This window comes from Trachinotus anak, unplaced genomic scaffold (assembly GCF_046630095.1).
Source record: "Trachinotus anak isolate AG129_WGS33_773 ecotype Australia unplaced genomic scaffold, CSIRO_AGI_Tana_v1 ptg000021l, whole genome shotgun sequence".
NCBI classification, from domain to species: Eukaryota; Metazoa; Chordata; class Actinopteri; order Carangiformes; family Carangidae; genus Trachinotus; species Trachinotus anak.
This window is the reverse complement of record NW_027273872.1, coordinates 21,246,132-21,263,614: the sequence shown is the minus strand read 5'-3', so window position 1 is coordinate 21,263,614 and position 17,483 is coordinate 21,246,132. Positions and strand designations below refer to the sequence as shown.

The 17,483-nt window shown below is 41.0% G+C and overlaps 1 protein-coding gene across 2 annotated transcripts in view; it reads right to left on the bottom strand.

Annotated features, from left to right (window-relative positions):
* Positions 1 to 17,483, bottom strand: part of tenm1 (teneurin transmembrane protein 1) — a 167,856-nt gene that overhangs the window by 53,839 nt on the left and 96,534 nt on the right. For both annotated transcript variants that reach the window (XM_071506672.1, XM_071506674.1), the window contains exons 10-18: positions 15,817 to 16,011; positions 13,530 to 13,730; positions 11,378 to 11,563; positions 11,182 to 11,211; positions 10,907 to 11,053; positions 5,502 to 5,736; positions 4,146 to 4,265; positions 3,794 to 4,055; positions 452 to 737 (exon numbers count right to left, since the gene is read on the bottom strand). In XM_071506672.1, the coding sequence (XP_071362773.1) occupies positions 452 to 737; positions 3,794 to 4,055; positions 4,146 to 4,265; positions 5,502 to 5,736; positions 10,907 to 11,053; positions 11,182 to 11,211; positions 11,378 to 11,563; positions 13,530 to 13,730; positions 15,817 to 16,011 (1,662 nt within the window). The remainder of the gene's footprint in view (positions 1 to 451; positions 738 to 3,793; positions 4,056 to 4,145; positions 4,266 to 5,501; positions 5,737 to 10,906; positions 11,054 to 11,181; positions 11,212 to 11,377; positions 11,564 to 13,529; positions 13,731 to 15,816; positions 16,012 to 17,483) is intronic.

Genomic DNA, 17,483 nt, shown 5'->3' with positions numbered 1-17,483 from the left:
CAATAATATTGTTTCTTTTGGCCGTAATAGTTGTGTGGTGAAAATCTGATATCATGACAACCCTACTCTGGACATAGCAAGGCTAGCTGTCTCCCACTACATCCAGTCTTTATGCTCAGCTAATCACTTCTAATCACCAATTATCGTATTATGTATTACTATCATTAATGGTCTTTTATCCTTATGTTTCCACAGGTAAGATGGTTTCCACTTGGCCCAGAGGGCTGCTGCTGTCCTTAATATATCGGAGATTATTTGGATGTTTGTGCTTTTTAACAGATGTTCATTGATAATTAAAATGGGTGAGAGCAAGTCAGTGGCTTGCACGCTTTTCATGACCCAGATGTTTTCTGGGATATTTGCCTGTATTCCAAAGAGAGTATAGAGATGACATGAAATAAGGAGAGAGGGAGACAATAATAAGTCCCACTGTACTCCATACCATACCTACCTGTTGCATGAGTGAGGCCAAAGACCTCCTGGCCATAAACATCAGTCTTGTTCCACACCAGCCTGTGGACCAGGCCAGGACCGGCAGGATACCAACGCTGGTACAGTCTTCCCTGGACTGACGCACGGACGTGTACCTTGGACAGACCACCCAGTGGGGATACAGGGGATGACGGGGAGGGAGGTGTGAGGAGGATTCGCAGCAGAGAGAGGTACCCTGCAGCACGGGTGCTCAAATAGTTCAGCTTCACAAAGTCTCCTGGGATTGAAACTTCTTCCTGTACCGCCTGGGGAGGACATGATGGAGAGCAGAGTGAGAAATATAGGAGGGAATAATTTAAGAAAGGAAAGTGTTTTATTATTACCTTGCCTTTGTGTAATGAGCTAACACAATAAGTGTTATTGACAGGTACAGGAAGAAATAACTCGCACAGTAAGGAGCAGTCAGTACATGCGTTAGCCATGTCGTGATAATAATGATTAAGATGAAGAAATGTTTCTAAACTTTCGTAAAGAATAAATGTAATAATGTAGTGTAGAGATACAGCAATTTGTCCATTAATCAATTCATCAATCAATCAATTAAATTGAGAGAAAATTAAAAGGCAACTATTTCGATAACTGATTGATTGTTTTAGTCATTTTAAAGCAAAAAAAAAAAAACTGCAAAGATTTGCTTGTTAATGTGTCTAAAATGTGTGATTTGCTGCTTTTCTGTGTCACATTTGACTGTATGTATGTTGAATGACTTGAGTTTTGGACTATTGCTCAAATAAAACCAGCAATACGAATATGAATACATCATCTTTGGGTTTCGGTAAATCATAGCAGGCATTACTGGCTTTTTTTACATTTTATAGACATAATGATCAACCTATTCATCTAGAAAATAAACCGCAGATTAACTGATAATGAAAACAATCGTTAATTGCAGCTGTTAGAAATAAAGTCTGAATGATGAGCTCTGTCTGCACTATGAAGGTTTTCTTGTAAAGAAAAAGGTGGAAAAATGATTATACATCATAAAAGGTATACGGTGTGGACTAGAAAATAAAATGCAACGTTCATCTTTCATAAACAGTTAACAAGCCACTGGAGGAAGCATTTATTCATCCACCATAATATTTCTGTAACATCATGTCATTTCAGTCAGTGATTACCCTAAATCAAATTATCTGTTAGAAGATGAGACATTTTAATCAAAAGTCTCAATCCTTTGATTCCGTTTATTAACACAGGTGAACACAGTGGGTGTTACTAAGCTCAATGTGAACATTAAGTACTTTTCTTTCCATTTATTTGCTTGCCGCCTGTTTATCCCGAGGTGTTATTTGTCATAAGGATAAAATGTTCCCTCATTTTAATGATCTGTTCGTTCCAATCATCTGATTTTGCAAAATGAGGCTGAACTCAGAGGTACAGATGATGTGTTGTGAGTATGAGTAATATGTACAAATAAAAACTATTTCTTTCCTCTGCCACAAAAGGATAGTGTGACCATAGCACATATTGGATATGACATTTTCTGCAGTCTATCATGTGTCCAGGTAACAGGAAAACACCAAGAATTTTAGTTGGAACTGAAATAAGATCAGGGTGGTTACAGTGGAAAAAAAAAACACATTTGGGGCCACATTGAAGGGCAAATATGTAATCACCAGTCTGACCTCCACACCTGACTTTCAGACACCTAATTTGCTTTTGTGGTGGGGAAGTATATGGATGGAGCACAAATTTGCATTTTGCCCTTTTTTTTTTAGCTCAGTTCGTATTTGCATCATGCAAATATGAACTGAGCTAAATTTGCAAAATCCCATGAGGCCAGGTTGGTTTGTTGCTGAGCTGTTACAAATTGAGTCGGAGCATCGTTCTCACTGACTGACATCTGTACACATTAGATAGTGTATTGTTACATTTTATGCAGGTTTTTAGCCACGCTTGTGCTTTGATTTGTCCAACACAACACTTATGACCAATTAAGGCTAAGACATTTTCATCTGCAACTAACAATGATTTTGATCACCGATTACTTTTACAATAATAAATAGTTAAAGGTAAAGTTTTTCCTTTCTTTCTTTCTTTTTTGTTTTGTTGAAATATGCTCCAAAATGTTTCTCATCGGAGATGTGCCGTCAAAGGCTTCTGTGACCCAGACTCATTGAACAGCCTTGCAGCAGTGCAGAGATATTCCCATTTGAGGTTTTTGGGCAAGCTTGCCATTCTAACTAATCAGAGAAGGCCAAAGTCAAGGGTGGGAGCTCACAGCTGCCAATCAATAAGTGAACATGTTTCTGGTCTACTGCCTCTGTCACACCACAGTTTAAAGCTAGTGTTAGCCACTTGAAGACGTCACAATGGCTGACTCACAGGCTAGCAGGCTTCAGATTTCTGTATTAGCCGAGACGGTCGAGGATAATAATCTTAATGGTCTACAGATGTGACAATAAATTATTGTCAAAGTAGTTAGCTGCAGTCGTTTCCTGTACACCAGTGGTTGGCAACTGGCGGCCCATGGGCCAAAACTGACCCACCAGCAATAACATCTGACCCGCCAGATTATTTTGATAATCTCATTTTTTTTTTATTTTACAATATTGATCTGACAGTCTCAGATTAAACTGTAGCTAATGTCGAAATAGAGAATCTCCTCCCACATGAAGATGCTTATTATACTTTTATCCACGTTGAGAGTGAATGACAACACAATTTGTCACATCAAGTGCAGCACATGGCGCCTGGTTCTACAATAGATCTTCGTCATAGGAGTAACAGTTACCCACAGAATCACGTCCTCTTTTGCGATTTTGTCACCAAAACAAAAGAGCAGTAATTTGTTAATTTTTTTCTGCAATTCTATAGTTCAAACAAGCTTTTAGCTTTTATTATGAAAAGTTCTGACAGGAAGTTCCAAAGGTTCTGTTGCTGGCTTGATAGACCTCTGAAATAGCGGACATATGACTTGATACGAAAAAATAACACCAGTTCAAGAATCAGTCAAATGTATATATGTGACTTTGGCCACACAATAAAGTAAATTTAATTTTTATTATTAAGTTTCTTAAAATGAGCCTTTGATTATGTTCTGACCTGCCTTGTAATGGGTTGGGAAAAAACTGTTCTGAAGCCAAACTTACTTGCCGACCCCTGCTCTACACAGCCTAATCTATTCATCAACAGCTCTATTCCTGTCAGTCTCAGCAGTACATTATTATTTGCAAGTGTTAGCACATTAACACGCTAAACATTATACCTGCTAAACAGCAGCACATTAGCGTTGTGATTACGAGTAGGTTAGCATATTAACAGCATTACACAGTTCCTAGCAAAGCAAAATGGGCAGTACCTGTAGCTCAGGTACAGCTGGCCCCTTCTCTGCACATGCTCCCATGTATCTGGGAAGAGGGTAGGGCAGGACCAGCGGGTAGGGACTCAAAACACTCCTGATGTCACACTTAGGAGTTTGAGCTTCCTCCCTGGACATGGTCACCTGATCCAGAACCAGGAAGTTGTTGTTTGGTGTCCAGATGGTGCGTGTTTGTGGGAGGAAGGGTGGGCGCTGGAACATCAAGGTCATAGACATCGCACCCAACGTCACCAAGTCAAAACTAGAGTTAAATGAGAGGAAAGCAGAGTAAGACTGGAGGAGGAATGGACGGCAAAACAGACAAATTTGTATTTTGTGTTTGTGTCTGCACCTTCCATCCTGCCTGCTGATAGTGTAACCATACTCTGGATGCTGTGGGAAGGTGATGTTGACTCCAACCAGAGGAGAGCCGTCCTGCAACACAACACTACCTCGAATTACCGCTACCCGACTGGAAAAACAAAGACGGGAAGCAGGGAGAGACAAAGAGAGGGAGAGATGACAGGTTTACAATGATGGAGAACATAATCATTGTTTGAAGAGAAAGGCATATTGTGATGCACTAGCCAAACAACCTTGTGCGTGAAGAGAAAGCAACTGCATTTATTCTGCTCAGTACAATTCCCTTCTGTAGCACAGAGAAATCTGCCAGAGATTGCCAGGATACAAGCACCATAAATATAGCTTCACCCACAGTAAAACCTTTCAACACCCTGTCATATTAAAAACAAAACTTCCACATCATGTTTATATTACAGTGACAGTGGTACCTGCAGCAAAACGGCTGTGTTGTTCTTTACATAGCCCGTAAACTATCAGTCACTTCTCTGCTGTTTTAAAATATTCATCTTGATTTTGCAGGTATAGTGTGAAATACACTGCTCAACCCTGGAATAATCGCTGAACTGGTCAAATGAAGACAGATTTAGGCCCACACCTGTGTTACACACACACACACAGACACACACAGACACACACAGGTTCACTGATGGAGCCTATCTGTTACTCCAGAAGAGGGATAAATGAAGGATAGTGAGGCTTCTCTGGGTGGCTGTGTTGCCCCGTTTGTTACTCCTATCCTGAAAGCTGCCATCGATTTCCCCTCGGAAAAAACTGCCACATAATTAATTTATTTGTTTATTCCTCAAGTGAACCGGGCTAAAAATGCCCTTTGTCATTTTTTCTTTTCAGAGAGGCATCATTTCTTGTTTTCCAAACTGAACTTTCTGGGTCATCATCATGCCAGCAAGATGTATTTGCTCTGGTAGATGGCAGTGAGAGGCCACTGAAAAATTTATGGTGACACCTTTACGACTGGTTTAACTGAATGACACATTAAGCATTAATATGTAACAAAGAAATACTTTGCAGTTGTAGCCTGACACTGATAGTGGAAGACAGTACACAGCCATGTGACTGCTAATCTCCGGGGTAACACCGATCACCAAGATGTGTGCAAAGGCATGTGAACACACGAAAAGCCTCATTCACATGCAAACACACACTCTCATTAAACAAATAACAGGCTATGGACGATTAAAGGCATTAATACAGATGCATTTACTTCATTACTGACTACTCATGTCTTTGAATATACAGTGCAGCAGGGACCCAAGGACACAGACACACAAAGCAAATACGTGAAGGTATTCAGACTCAGGCGCGCAAAGAGTAAACAAGCACATACCTGGTATCAAAGGGCACATCTCCAGGGAGAGTGTGTGTGGCTGCCTTGCCAAGGAGGAAGCGGATGCGGCGGTAGAAGCTGTGTGTGTGTGTGCTGGTGGGTGAGGACGGTGTGGTGGGGGTCAGCGGGCTCTGCTGCAACAGGGCCAAAGGGTCGGCCGAGCCGTGGCATAAGGGGTCAGAGCCACAGCTCAGCTGCTCACAGCAGTCGGGGTCCACACAGTCCATCAGGCCATCTGAAATGGATGGGAGTTAAAAAAAAAAATGAAATGAAATCATTAAAAGAAACATTCACACACAAAATACTACGTGAGGAAATTAGAAGGTACTTGAATTTATAGAGTTACTACAGAAAAGACATTAGCATTCATATTATGTACTGTTAAGGAAGGATCTAGATTTAAGTGACTAAGGTGCTGAGAACACATTTCTATTCTAAAAGGTTGAGGTGCTGTAAATATGGGCAGCAGGAAGACACGAGGAAGGCACCATAAAACCTCAGAAGAGCACTGCTGGCAGGTGAAAAACTCTATGAACTGCATGTGTATCATCACTATCACGAGAATCAATCAAATGAGATTCATCATTGCACAATTATAGAGTATGTTGCCATAAATCAGACCTGAATCACAGGCATTATTTGGATTGATCTATAAAAGTCCAGCATAAACAATGGGCCACGGACAGCAACCAATGCGGCAGGTAATAGGAGCCAGGCTAGCATTTGTGCTTCCCATTTCAAGCCTGCTTCTGAAAAGGCAGGAAACACTGGTGACATTTAAATGCATCTGACCACAGAGCAGAGAGCTAAAGGCCAACAATATTCTATTATAACCTCCTCCTGCCGACGTAGAGTAGTACAATGGTTGATTTCCATAAGATTCACTACTTCGGCTTAAAAGCACACTATTACTTGCCGTTAAAAGAACACACATGTTTGTAGCTTATTACACAGGCATGCCTGTTAAAGATTAGACACAGAAAAGCACAGTAAAATGTAGATTTTTAAAAAAAAAGTATGTATGTGCATGTGATTTCCCTGCCACGTGTGTGGAATAAATTTTTTTTTTTTCCACGAGGAAGAACAATGCATGCACTCCACTCTCCCATCCAGGCAGAATAATTGAAACCCTCTCTTCAAAGTTCCTCTTTATTGTTTGATTACTTGTGATAGCATCTTTCCATCTCTGTCTATCTTCAGAGACAAAAAGATTACTCTGAGCGAGGGCTATGAGAACCTACAGTATATCTGCCAATTAAGGGAGATGGCTGAATTGTGCGGTAGAAAATGATGGTATTTGAAAAGCGGTGCACAGAGGTGGAAGAATAGAAAGATATGGGAAGTGTAAACAGTCTCCATAAGATTTTGTTAGTGAGTCTTTCTGTGGCATAATCATACCTAAATTGGACAGTTTTATACCTACAGTACAGACACGTGATAAGTGCATCCATATTTATACTGCATCATAACAGTATATACTGGAATGCCATACAGTATGTATAGGCATAATGTAACTCCCTTACATTATGCCTGGCCCTTAATCCACCAACTCATGACCTACTCATACAGAGAGAAAGAAAACCAATCAAAACTTATCAAATCTAATCAAATCAACACATACTCAGTGTATGTTATATTTTAGTATCCCACTTGCTGGGTGTTTCACTCAATGCTGGGTGACTCATAAGAGACAGAAAAATGGTCATATTCAAAGCAGCAAAGATAACCTTCCTTTTAGCCCCAACACGGGTACACACTCCCCATGATAAAACTCAAAAGCACCTTTCTGTGAAACCTTCCAGGCCTGCTAATGGAATAATATGACATTTTTAAAAATACAATTCTTTGCTTTCTTGCCCAGAGTTAGATGAGAGGTTTGATACTCCTCTCATATCTGCCCGTCCAGTACAAAGCTACAGCCAGCAGCTGGTTAGCTTAGCTTAGCAAATGATTGGCTTGTCTGGCTCTGTTCAAAGGTAACACAATCCGCCTGCCAGCACCTCTAAGTTCACTAATAACATGTGGTTTGTTGTTCATTTAAAAAACAACATTTTGTGGATTTACATGTGGATTGGATGTTGTCTTGGTGCAGTGAGCCAATGTAACGGCGATGACAAGACTCCTGGATGTTAATGCGCCTTGTACTGAATGGACAGATATGAGAGTGGGATCAGCCTTCTCATCTCACTCTTGGTGAGAAAGCAAATGAGCATAGTTCTATGTTTTTAAAGCGAATGAGCATATTTCTATGTCTTTAAAGCAAATGAGCATATTTCTATGCTTTTAAAGTCCACATTTGTAGTTTGTAATGCATGCTTTCAATTAAAAAGCAAAACCATGACTACCTCTGTAAAAAGATTACTTACATAATCATAATAAACTATTCACTCTTTGAGACCACTTGGGTTCCTTTTATACTGCACACGGAGAATGTAGATGGAAGTAATGTGATGATTGTCGTGGGTGAGGTGTGAATGTAAGTGATCCTCTGCAGTGGTGTTAACTCACTTCAGCTATAATTCTTTTTGAATATCTGATTGTTCTGTTTTATGTGAACTATGTCTGTAGGTTTGACTTCATTGTTGTTGTTTACATTTCTTCAATATATTTCAAATGTCTCACACATAAGAAAAAGCTTTTAGTGTTGGATTATGATCGATTTGGCTTTGGTATTTTTATTCCTACTGGTTGCAAACACATTTGCTTCTTTATTTTTGGATGTTATTTTGTAAAAATATCAATAAAGATACTGATGGGAAAAAAAGAAGATATTATACAGCTGTTTTATCAAATTGAGTAGTTCACCCATTGACCACTAAACTGAAACTTTAAAAGGAGGCAAAATGATAGAGTTTGTTTAAGGTGTAACTGAGTTAACACTCATATGCACTCATGTGTAAAATGTATTAAGTGCACAGTGTGACAATCCTTTTACTGTTGTTATCATTATTACGCTTTATTCCTGAAAAACCACAGACGAAACGCACATTAGTAACAAAAAAACATTCAGAATAATGAGACAGAGCATAATCCATTAATATAATACAGACACACAACCATTAGTGCCTACACTGTTGGCAGGCCACAGTCCTGCTGCGACTCGTTCCCTTTATTCAGCCCATAGTTTTATAGTCCACAAGACATTTTATATTGCATGGCTGCGAGGTTATAATCCAGAGTAGGGACCTGTAATTCATGATTTGAGCAGCCGTCTACACTGGTTTTCTCAACTGTTGACTCAGTCAGTCGCGCATCTTTGGTAAACAAAGTGCAGCAGAAAAAAGGTTACACTGCAAAGATCACCACAACCTGAGAAAGTGACAACAAAACAACTATGTAAGTGTTTGACGTTTCCTGCTGCTGTGTGCGCTGACTGAAACGCCGCTCATCACACAACGTGGAACAACACTAAAACACACCTGTGTTCCTCCTTGGACTTTTTAAAATTAACTAAGAGACTGCATTGCTGTCTCTTAGTTAATATTTTGCGTGTCAGTGGAGGAAAAGTTCAAAACGACATTAAAATAGTTATTGGTTGGGTTGTTCATCTTGTCATGTGTTTGTGTTAGTGTACCAAGCTTTTGACACTGAAGGGTTCCGGGGGCCGATAGCTGTTGAAGAATGAAATGCCTCAGCACAAAAAATTACATGCACAATGTTTATTGGACATGAATAGACATGGATGATATAAACTTAATGAGCCTGTATTTCAGACTGATTTGAAAATTCAAATATAATTTGACTAACAAGTTACACATGCAGGATTAAGTTGCACCAGTTTAGTTTAAGTTTGTACCTCAATAAAACTGGCTTTCATGATATTAATAAAACCATTTTGTGGACCATTTTTTTCATAGGCCTCAGCAGCCCATTAATGTCCAAATGACTCCAAAGTGGGGACTCACTCGTTTGCACATTGTTTGTGCACGTTTGTGCAAGAAAAAATAAGTCATTTAGGCGTTAATGGGGTGCTGACATAATATTAATGTTCAAAAGTTCAACATTAAATTTCTCAAAAAGCACATTTGAGCACATTTCTCTTTATTTTCCTGTGCACAAAAAAAAAAAACTAAATTGGTTTTATTCATATCATGACGACTTGGAGTGGCAGTCTCACAGAGGTATAATGTTTGCACAAGGTTTGGTTGACTTCAGTAATTCACTACACCATCATTGTGACTTTAATTAGACGCTATTAATGCGAAATGAGCAGGTATTACAGCAGTGGATGGAATAGGCTACACAACAGTGTTAATGTGGAGTCTAACAAGATGAACTAGTAACCATTTTTGTTTTGCCATGGACATTCAGAAACATTCACTGTGTTCAGCTCAGTTCTGGTGCTTAAAGTAGCTACATTAGTTTACTAAGTAAAAGACTTTCTTTTAGCACAGATAAGTAGGTCTACCTTGTTGCCACTTGCTGCTTCAGTCAAGTTATTTGACCAGCTGCTGCACAAAAACTCACAAATAGCCTATATTAAACCTCCAAATGGTGATGTCACAGTGTGTATTTATTTGTGGGGATTTGTCTGGTCTCCTGACAAGCCCCAGACAGACGCCCACAGTATGGAAAGTGCAAGTTGCAGTGGTTACATTTTGTTGTTAGTATTAATGGACAGAGTGAAATTTCAGCAGCGGCATTTAGGGGGAAAAAAAAACATACAAAGAAGCTTTTCCTACAAACATAGCGACACTACCTTGTTTGCAATGATGGATTACAACACCGGCTTAACAGGCATGTCCATAATGGATATTTGATGGAGTTTCAAAGTGAATGGGCACAGTTGAAAACTGCAAATGTAATATTGCACTATATTTTTAAAACTTGTTGTTATGTATCAGAGAAGAGCTGCGGATGAAAAAGTGAGGAAATGATTGTAATGAGCAGAGCCTCTGTGACTGTGGAAATATTGCTTTCTTGTCTCTAAAACCGAGGATAGAAAAACACAGCTATAAGGCTGAGCAACACACACATACACATACACCTCTCACCTGTCAGCAAACACCTCATAACCAAAGAAGCAGAAATGTATTCTGCAAGGTTTGCTGTATTTAAAATTTTTTAAATTTCTCCGACAGCCTTTTATCCTAGCAGGTGGTATGCATATTAGACATTTAGCTATGATAAAAGGAAAAACCGACATAGACACTTGTACATATACACACAAACACACACAAATACATATTCAATATAATAATGACCAGCAGGACTCTACAGGGGTCTCAGCAGGACTGGGACAACACAGAGGGATGAAGGGGAGGAACAATGAGGCAGATTTTTCGGCGGGAGAAACAGGAGGAGGAGTAATGGAATGGAATGGACAATCTGCTCGAAAGACAGACGTGAAAGAGGTAAGAAAGATAAAAAGAGATAGAAAATGATAGATGATGCTAGAATGTCACCTCCGTCATTGTCTGTTCCATCACTGCAGTCAGTTTCCATGACAACACTGCATCCAGGCCCACTCCATCCAGCCTGGCAGACGCAACGCCAGCCGCTCTGCTCCAGGGTACAGCGCCCATGCCCGCTGCACAACCCTGGGCAGCCGTCTGGAAAAAAGCGCACGTGCGCGCACACACACACACACACACACACAAATACAGATGCAGTTTTGTTATTTGTGAGCACGTTGGAGGAGGACAATATCAAATTTAAATGCTAAATAAAGATAAATTACCTTTCACTACGACATCCAAATCATGAGTAACTATGGAGGAGAAAAAAGTGAGAATTGGTTAAAGAAAATCCAATTGTAGAAGGAAATTAGCCCAACAACAGTCACACCTTTTTTTTTATCTTATTAATCATACTAATCAAAATATCACAAGGAATAATTCAACACTCCCACATGCTCCACACAACACACAGCTCACCAATGTTACAGTGCTCTCCCTCCCAGCCAGGCTGACAGATGCAGGTCCCGTCGTGGCACTGGCCGTGTTCTTCGCAGCGAGGATGGCATGCTCTCTGGTCGCACGCAGCGCCAGTCCAACCCTCCTCGCACTGGCACTGGCCCTCTGAGCAAACACCATGGCTGCCACATGGCACCGGGCACAGCTCTGCCAAACAGGTGGGTGGGGATATACGTGAGAAAAAAGCGTGCAAGTGTGAGAGGAAGAGAAAATGAGAGGGAGGGGAACAGATGGAGGAATTGAGCGTTGGAAGAAAAGAAAAGGTAAAAAGAGGCACATGGGACATGGGGAGAGGAAAATAAAAGTTTTTTAAAAAATCAGAATTGGGGGTGAGCCATTGGATATAGGTGAGAAAAAAAAAAAAAACAAGTGATAGAGGAGGATAACCTCAGAGGCTAAAAAAGTCTACTTTCTCACAATACACAATCTTCTCACCTCTAATAGCTCAGCTCCCTTAAGGAGGAGAAGAGTGAATGGACTCATAATAACAGCCAAATGATTCGTATTTGCACCGCATATTTAAACTACTGGGACTCTAGTTCAGCTCTATTATTCTTTTCTGACATTTTGATCAGATTTGCTGGGTATGTTAATACCCTTTCTTTTTCTTCATCTCTCCATCTTTGTCTCTGTCAGTTTTCTCTTTTCTGTATCTCTTTCCCTCCCTCCCTCTCTCTCTCCCTCTCTCACAGCATCCCTTTCAAATTCTTTGCTCCTCTTTTTGTCTATTTTCTTTTCTTTGCACTCCTCACCAACTCTCTCTCTCTCACACTCTCTCCCTATGCAGAAGCAAAGCTTCATCCATCAGTAAAGAGAGCAAAGTGCTGGAGGCACATAAAGACTACTTATCCAGCTGCAGTAAAAAGTTATTTCAATTTAAATATACATAGCATGGAGAGGGGGGAAAAAGTGGATTAAAGTTGGAGAGTTTTTCAGCTCTCTATTAGAATTACATTAGCTTAGCTATGCTTCAACAAGACCAGGATGTAGAATTGCTGGGTCCTTTTGATTAAAAGCCCGGCAGGTAGAGAGAGGCCGCTCATATCTCAGATATTCAGCCACGGTCTATCATTATCATGGGCTATATCACTATAATAAGGCATGCATACACCTGAGAGTGGGAGCTAATGCCAGCTGCCTTCAAATCATTTGTGTGCACGGTAAAGTGGATTCTTCCCAAAACCAGCATTAAGCCAGGGTGGTGGAAACAGAGGGAAGTCAGTCTTATAATGGCTATTTTCCTCCCTGTCAGCTTATACTGCAAGGACAAGGACACTTTTCTCACCGTGCACCACAGAGTACTTCACATTATATTTTAGACACTGCAGCACACACGCTTTACTGGTCGACTACAATGGCTGGTTCACTGTGTTTTCTTTATAATCGGTGTAGAGCTGCTGTCGTTTAGAGACGGTGGAGTTTACTGGATGTGAACACAAAGTTAAGGTAGCTACAGATGTAAGAAATCTTTCAGAATATCTAAACAACCACATACTAACTAACATTTAGAGTGCAGGTAAACGGGTGCTCTAAATAAACATCAGCAAGCTTTTAAATGCCAGGCTGAATGTTCCTCAGAGTCGCAGTCTCTGAAAGGCCTTCGAGCAAAGTGAGAAGAGAGGTCTTTTTTTTTTTCTCATCTGCCTTTTTTCTTCATTTAGCTGAAGGGAATATTTGTGTGCACGAGCACGTGTACGCGTCTGCATGAGTATGTGTGACACAGTGTAAATGGACAGTTAAGTGAGTGCTGCAAGGGGGGAGGAGGGTGCAGAGCAGCGGGGGCGGTGGGGGGGGGGGCTCCAGAGTCATGAGGGGAAATCTCATTTACGACCAGCATGAAGAGACTGCAAAAACACGTACGTGTGTTCACTCACACACACACACACACACACACACACACACACACACACACACACACACACACACACACACACACACAGACCCATTCTACAGAGTGGCTTGAATCCATATTTCTCTCTCATGTCTATCAAATCCCCAGAAAATAGTATCTGGCAAGACCATGCGTGCTACAAGAACACTGGCAAACTAGTGATGTGCAGTTGCAATTTTCAGCGTTTTTTCCTGTGAGTGAACAATAATCCTCAGGTCTTACCAGTGTAGCAGTCTGGTCCCGTCCAGTTGGGTTGGCAGGCGCAGGTGTCTGACTCAGGGAGATAGGTGCCATGTCCTGAACACTGCTCCTGACAGGCTGGCAGCTGGTCATCACAGCTCACTCCTGCCCAGCCTGCTGAGCACACGCACTCACCACGCACACACACACCGTGCCCGCCGCACTGAGGGTCTACACAGTCCACTGCAGAGAGAGGGAGGACGAGAGGAAAGAGCAAGAATGAGTCAGAGGTGAGCGCTGGGAGTGAAAGGGTGGGGGTGAGGGGGGGCTGTCTCATTATAATCATCAGTTCACCGAGTATGAAAGCAGTGTTCTTTGCATCCCATCCAGGAGTTAACCACCCTCACTACAATCCCTGTATCTGTTCCACAACATTACACTTCATAGGACACTTAGAACTGAGGCTTTGATAAGGGGTGAAATGGGTTGGTTTGTGTGCGTGCGTGTGTGTGTGTGTGCGTGCGTGGGTGTGTGTGTGTCTCATGGTGGTCTACACTGTGTTAGTGTGTGTAATTACAGCTCTGAGCGGCAAGCCAAAGCTCAGCATAGTTCAGCTCAGCTAAGCTCAGGTCAGTTCTGCCGCTCAAGGTCAAACACCTGACTCAGTCTCTACAGGCCCACATACTGGAGGCAACAGCCGGGCGGTCTTTAGGACAGCTGTGCCATCAGGTTATGTTCAAGTGTAACATCATAATTGTTTTAAATATCATGGCTTTGTTTGTTTTCTGCTAATTTATGGGGTGGTTTTACAGTGAACAGCTGCAAGTAGATGATACCACAAAGTCATAAAATAAATCATTTATACTGTTGAACCCTAGACCATTCAGCCTGGTTTTCACTCACTATACTTACACATTTATGTCTTAGCTAACAGTATATAACATATTGATTTTTTTCCAGGTTAAGTTTAAGTTAAAATTGTTAAGGTTTTTGACCCATATGTCCTCAGCTTGTACATGAATGATTAGAGAGTTGCAGGGAGAGGCCTAATAAATCATGTTGATAGGACATTCTGCGCTTTAGTACTGATGCAAAATTTATTCATAGAGTGAAATAAATAATAATAAAAAAAACACAAAACAATACATTTTCCTTTTTTTTTTTTTTTCTTCTATCTATCTGGGTTTAACATGTTTTGAGGTTTTGAAACCAGGCTTCCCACAATGCTTTGGGTGTTGTTAACAAAAAGGAACCCGTTACATTGGAGTCCATGCACCATGCACCATGAAAAGTCTTGCTGTATTGGCTACGAGCAGTTCCTGTCTGTATTGTACTCCAGGGGTGTAGGCAGCAGTCTGCTGCTTTAGAAACTGCACACAAAGTCTAAATTTGACGTGAAATGATTTCGAGCTAAGATCTGAAGTTATAAGGGGTGTGTTTTTTTATAACATTTCAAGGTGGATTCATGCCCATTTATGCTTGATGGGCACTGAAAAGTGAAAGTTCTGCAGATTGTAGCAGTACATGTGATTTCTGTGGATTTCAGTTTGACACTGGTGCTGTCAAACTATAAAACTGAGAAAAGGGCGAGCAAGTTGAGCAAGCAGAACACACAGGCATGCTGACATATTATTACTCTAAAATGCAAACACACTTAATTATACATCAAACAGACACATATAGTAACATTATAAGCATTCATATGAGTCTTGTTTCTGGCAACCTGATGAATGCTAAGTCTAATATTCACTCTCCTTTTAGCTCTGTTTTGTTCTCCACCAACTCATGAGGGAACTATGTGGCTGTTTAGCTGCCAAATGCTCCACTGTATTCACCAGCTAGTCTCTAACTGTGTCTGTCTGCCATTTGGAGCTGAGTGGGCTGAAAACAGCTGGCTGCTACAGCTGGGATGTGGGTGGATTTGCTGGCTAGAGAACTAAAACAATGATAAAAATATAAATTTTTTAGAGTTTTTTAGGGGTCTTTTCTTGTGCAAACTGATTGTCTAAGGATAGAGCGTGTCATATGCTGTAAACTCTTTGAGGCAAATTTTGTGTTTTATATATAATTATTATATCTACAAATTAAAACTGACTTGACTCATGTCACTTGACTTGACTAAAATATGATGTAGAGCTGACAGAGTCTGCAGAATCAGATGATAACCTCAAATTACACATAGTTGTTTGATCCAGTGTGAAAATAAAAATATTGAGTGGTGCAGTTTTAAATCAAATCATTACAAATAGTAAGGTCATTCATTCAAATGTGTGTAAGTGGAGCCATTTTTGGTGTGCAGATGTGACATTTTGGGGCGTGTGTCTCTTACCTTGTTCACAGTTAACCCCCTTGTAGGCAGGACTGCATATGCAGATTCCCTGGATGCAGGAGCCGTGGTTGGAGCAGGTGGGGTCGATACACTGACCTTCCTCCACATTACACTCTGCCCCCTTCCACCCTGCCAGGCACACACACCTTCCTTTCTCATACACGCCATTGCCGCTGCACAACACGGGGCATGAATCTGCAACAGGACAAACACAGATTACACCCACATACTCAGTAGTATACACATGCAAACACACACACACACACACTCACACACACACACACAGTGCTGCAGTATATTAGCTGGAGACCGCAGTAACCTACCGTGAGTGGGGCTACGCTCTCTTATCTCAGCTACAGCGCGGATTCAGCAAATCCTCAAGCAGCCTCTGTCTCCCTCTCTTTCTCTTACACACATACGCACGTTCATACACACTCTCCAGCTTATCCCTCACGCTGTTTCAATTTACTCAAGCACCACCTGAGCCCAGCTACCACGGCAACCCAGGAATTGTAGAAAATCCCCCCAATGTCACCTCACTCGCTCTGAACAGGCCGTGAAAACAATCGTGAAAACTGAAGATTAGGAATGAGAGCATTAGGGGTTTATAGAATGAGGGTGGAAAGCAGAGCTATCTCCACGCGGCGATGGAGAGCTGTGTGGCTAATGTAATGACAGCCAGGTAGAATAAAGTCAGTGAATGTCTGATGATGCGCTGACAGCTACATTCCCCCTCCCCTTTGCAGCTGGAGGAGGTACGGCAGCTCAAGACTTCAAATGGATTAAAAAGCCGATCCAGAACCAATGTCTTTTTTTCTGGGATAATTTGCAATGAAGGCCCGGTGCATTCATGCGTGTGGGCATGTGTTATGTGTTTGTTTGATCCTTTGTTAAATCTAACACTCTGTACCGAGGAAGAAAATGAGCAAAGATGAGCGGAACGTATGAATAAATGAAGGGCCTAAATAAATCATAGGATGTGATATCATATCACCTGTTTTTACACAATGAGACAGATGCAACTACAAACGTTTTACAAAGAGGGACAGAGGAAGAGAGGGAACGAGAAACAGGCAGAGGAGGAGAGCAAGGAGGAGGAAGAGAGAGAGAAACCAATGGGGATGGGAGACAAAAATGAAACTCATTAATTTCAGTTACTTCTACTCTGCTAATTTTCATGCTCAGTTAAAGTTGCTGTCAATAAAACTCAGAACTTTGTGCAGATGTTTCACATTAAAAGTCTACCAGAAATTAGAGGGGGTGCCTGTTGAGACAATAGAAGGCTTTTAATGTGAAACATCTCTGCAGGAAGTGATGAGTTTAGTGACTGTGGTTAAGCAGTGCTCATAAAATGGAAGCGATAGGAAACAGTTGAAAATGGGAACCCTACTTCTGCTGATGAGGACAAACTCAGAGAACAACAGAGGTGACTATAGACAAAGTTCTGATCCCTCCAGGTTTTGCACATATAGTGTTTAAGATTTGATTATAAATAGATGAAATAGCAATTTTTACCTATGAATCTACACCCAACAATGTAACAACAAAGTAACAAAGTAAAATTCATTAAATCTATTAAAAATTAAAATCTTAAATCTCTTACAAAAGTCTTTAGATTCTTCATTCAGTATTTTGCAGAAGCCCCTTTGGCAGCAGTCTAGTCTCTA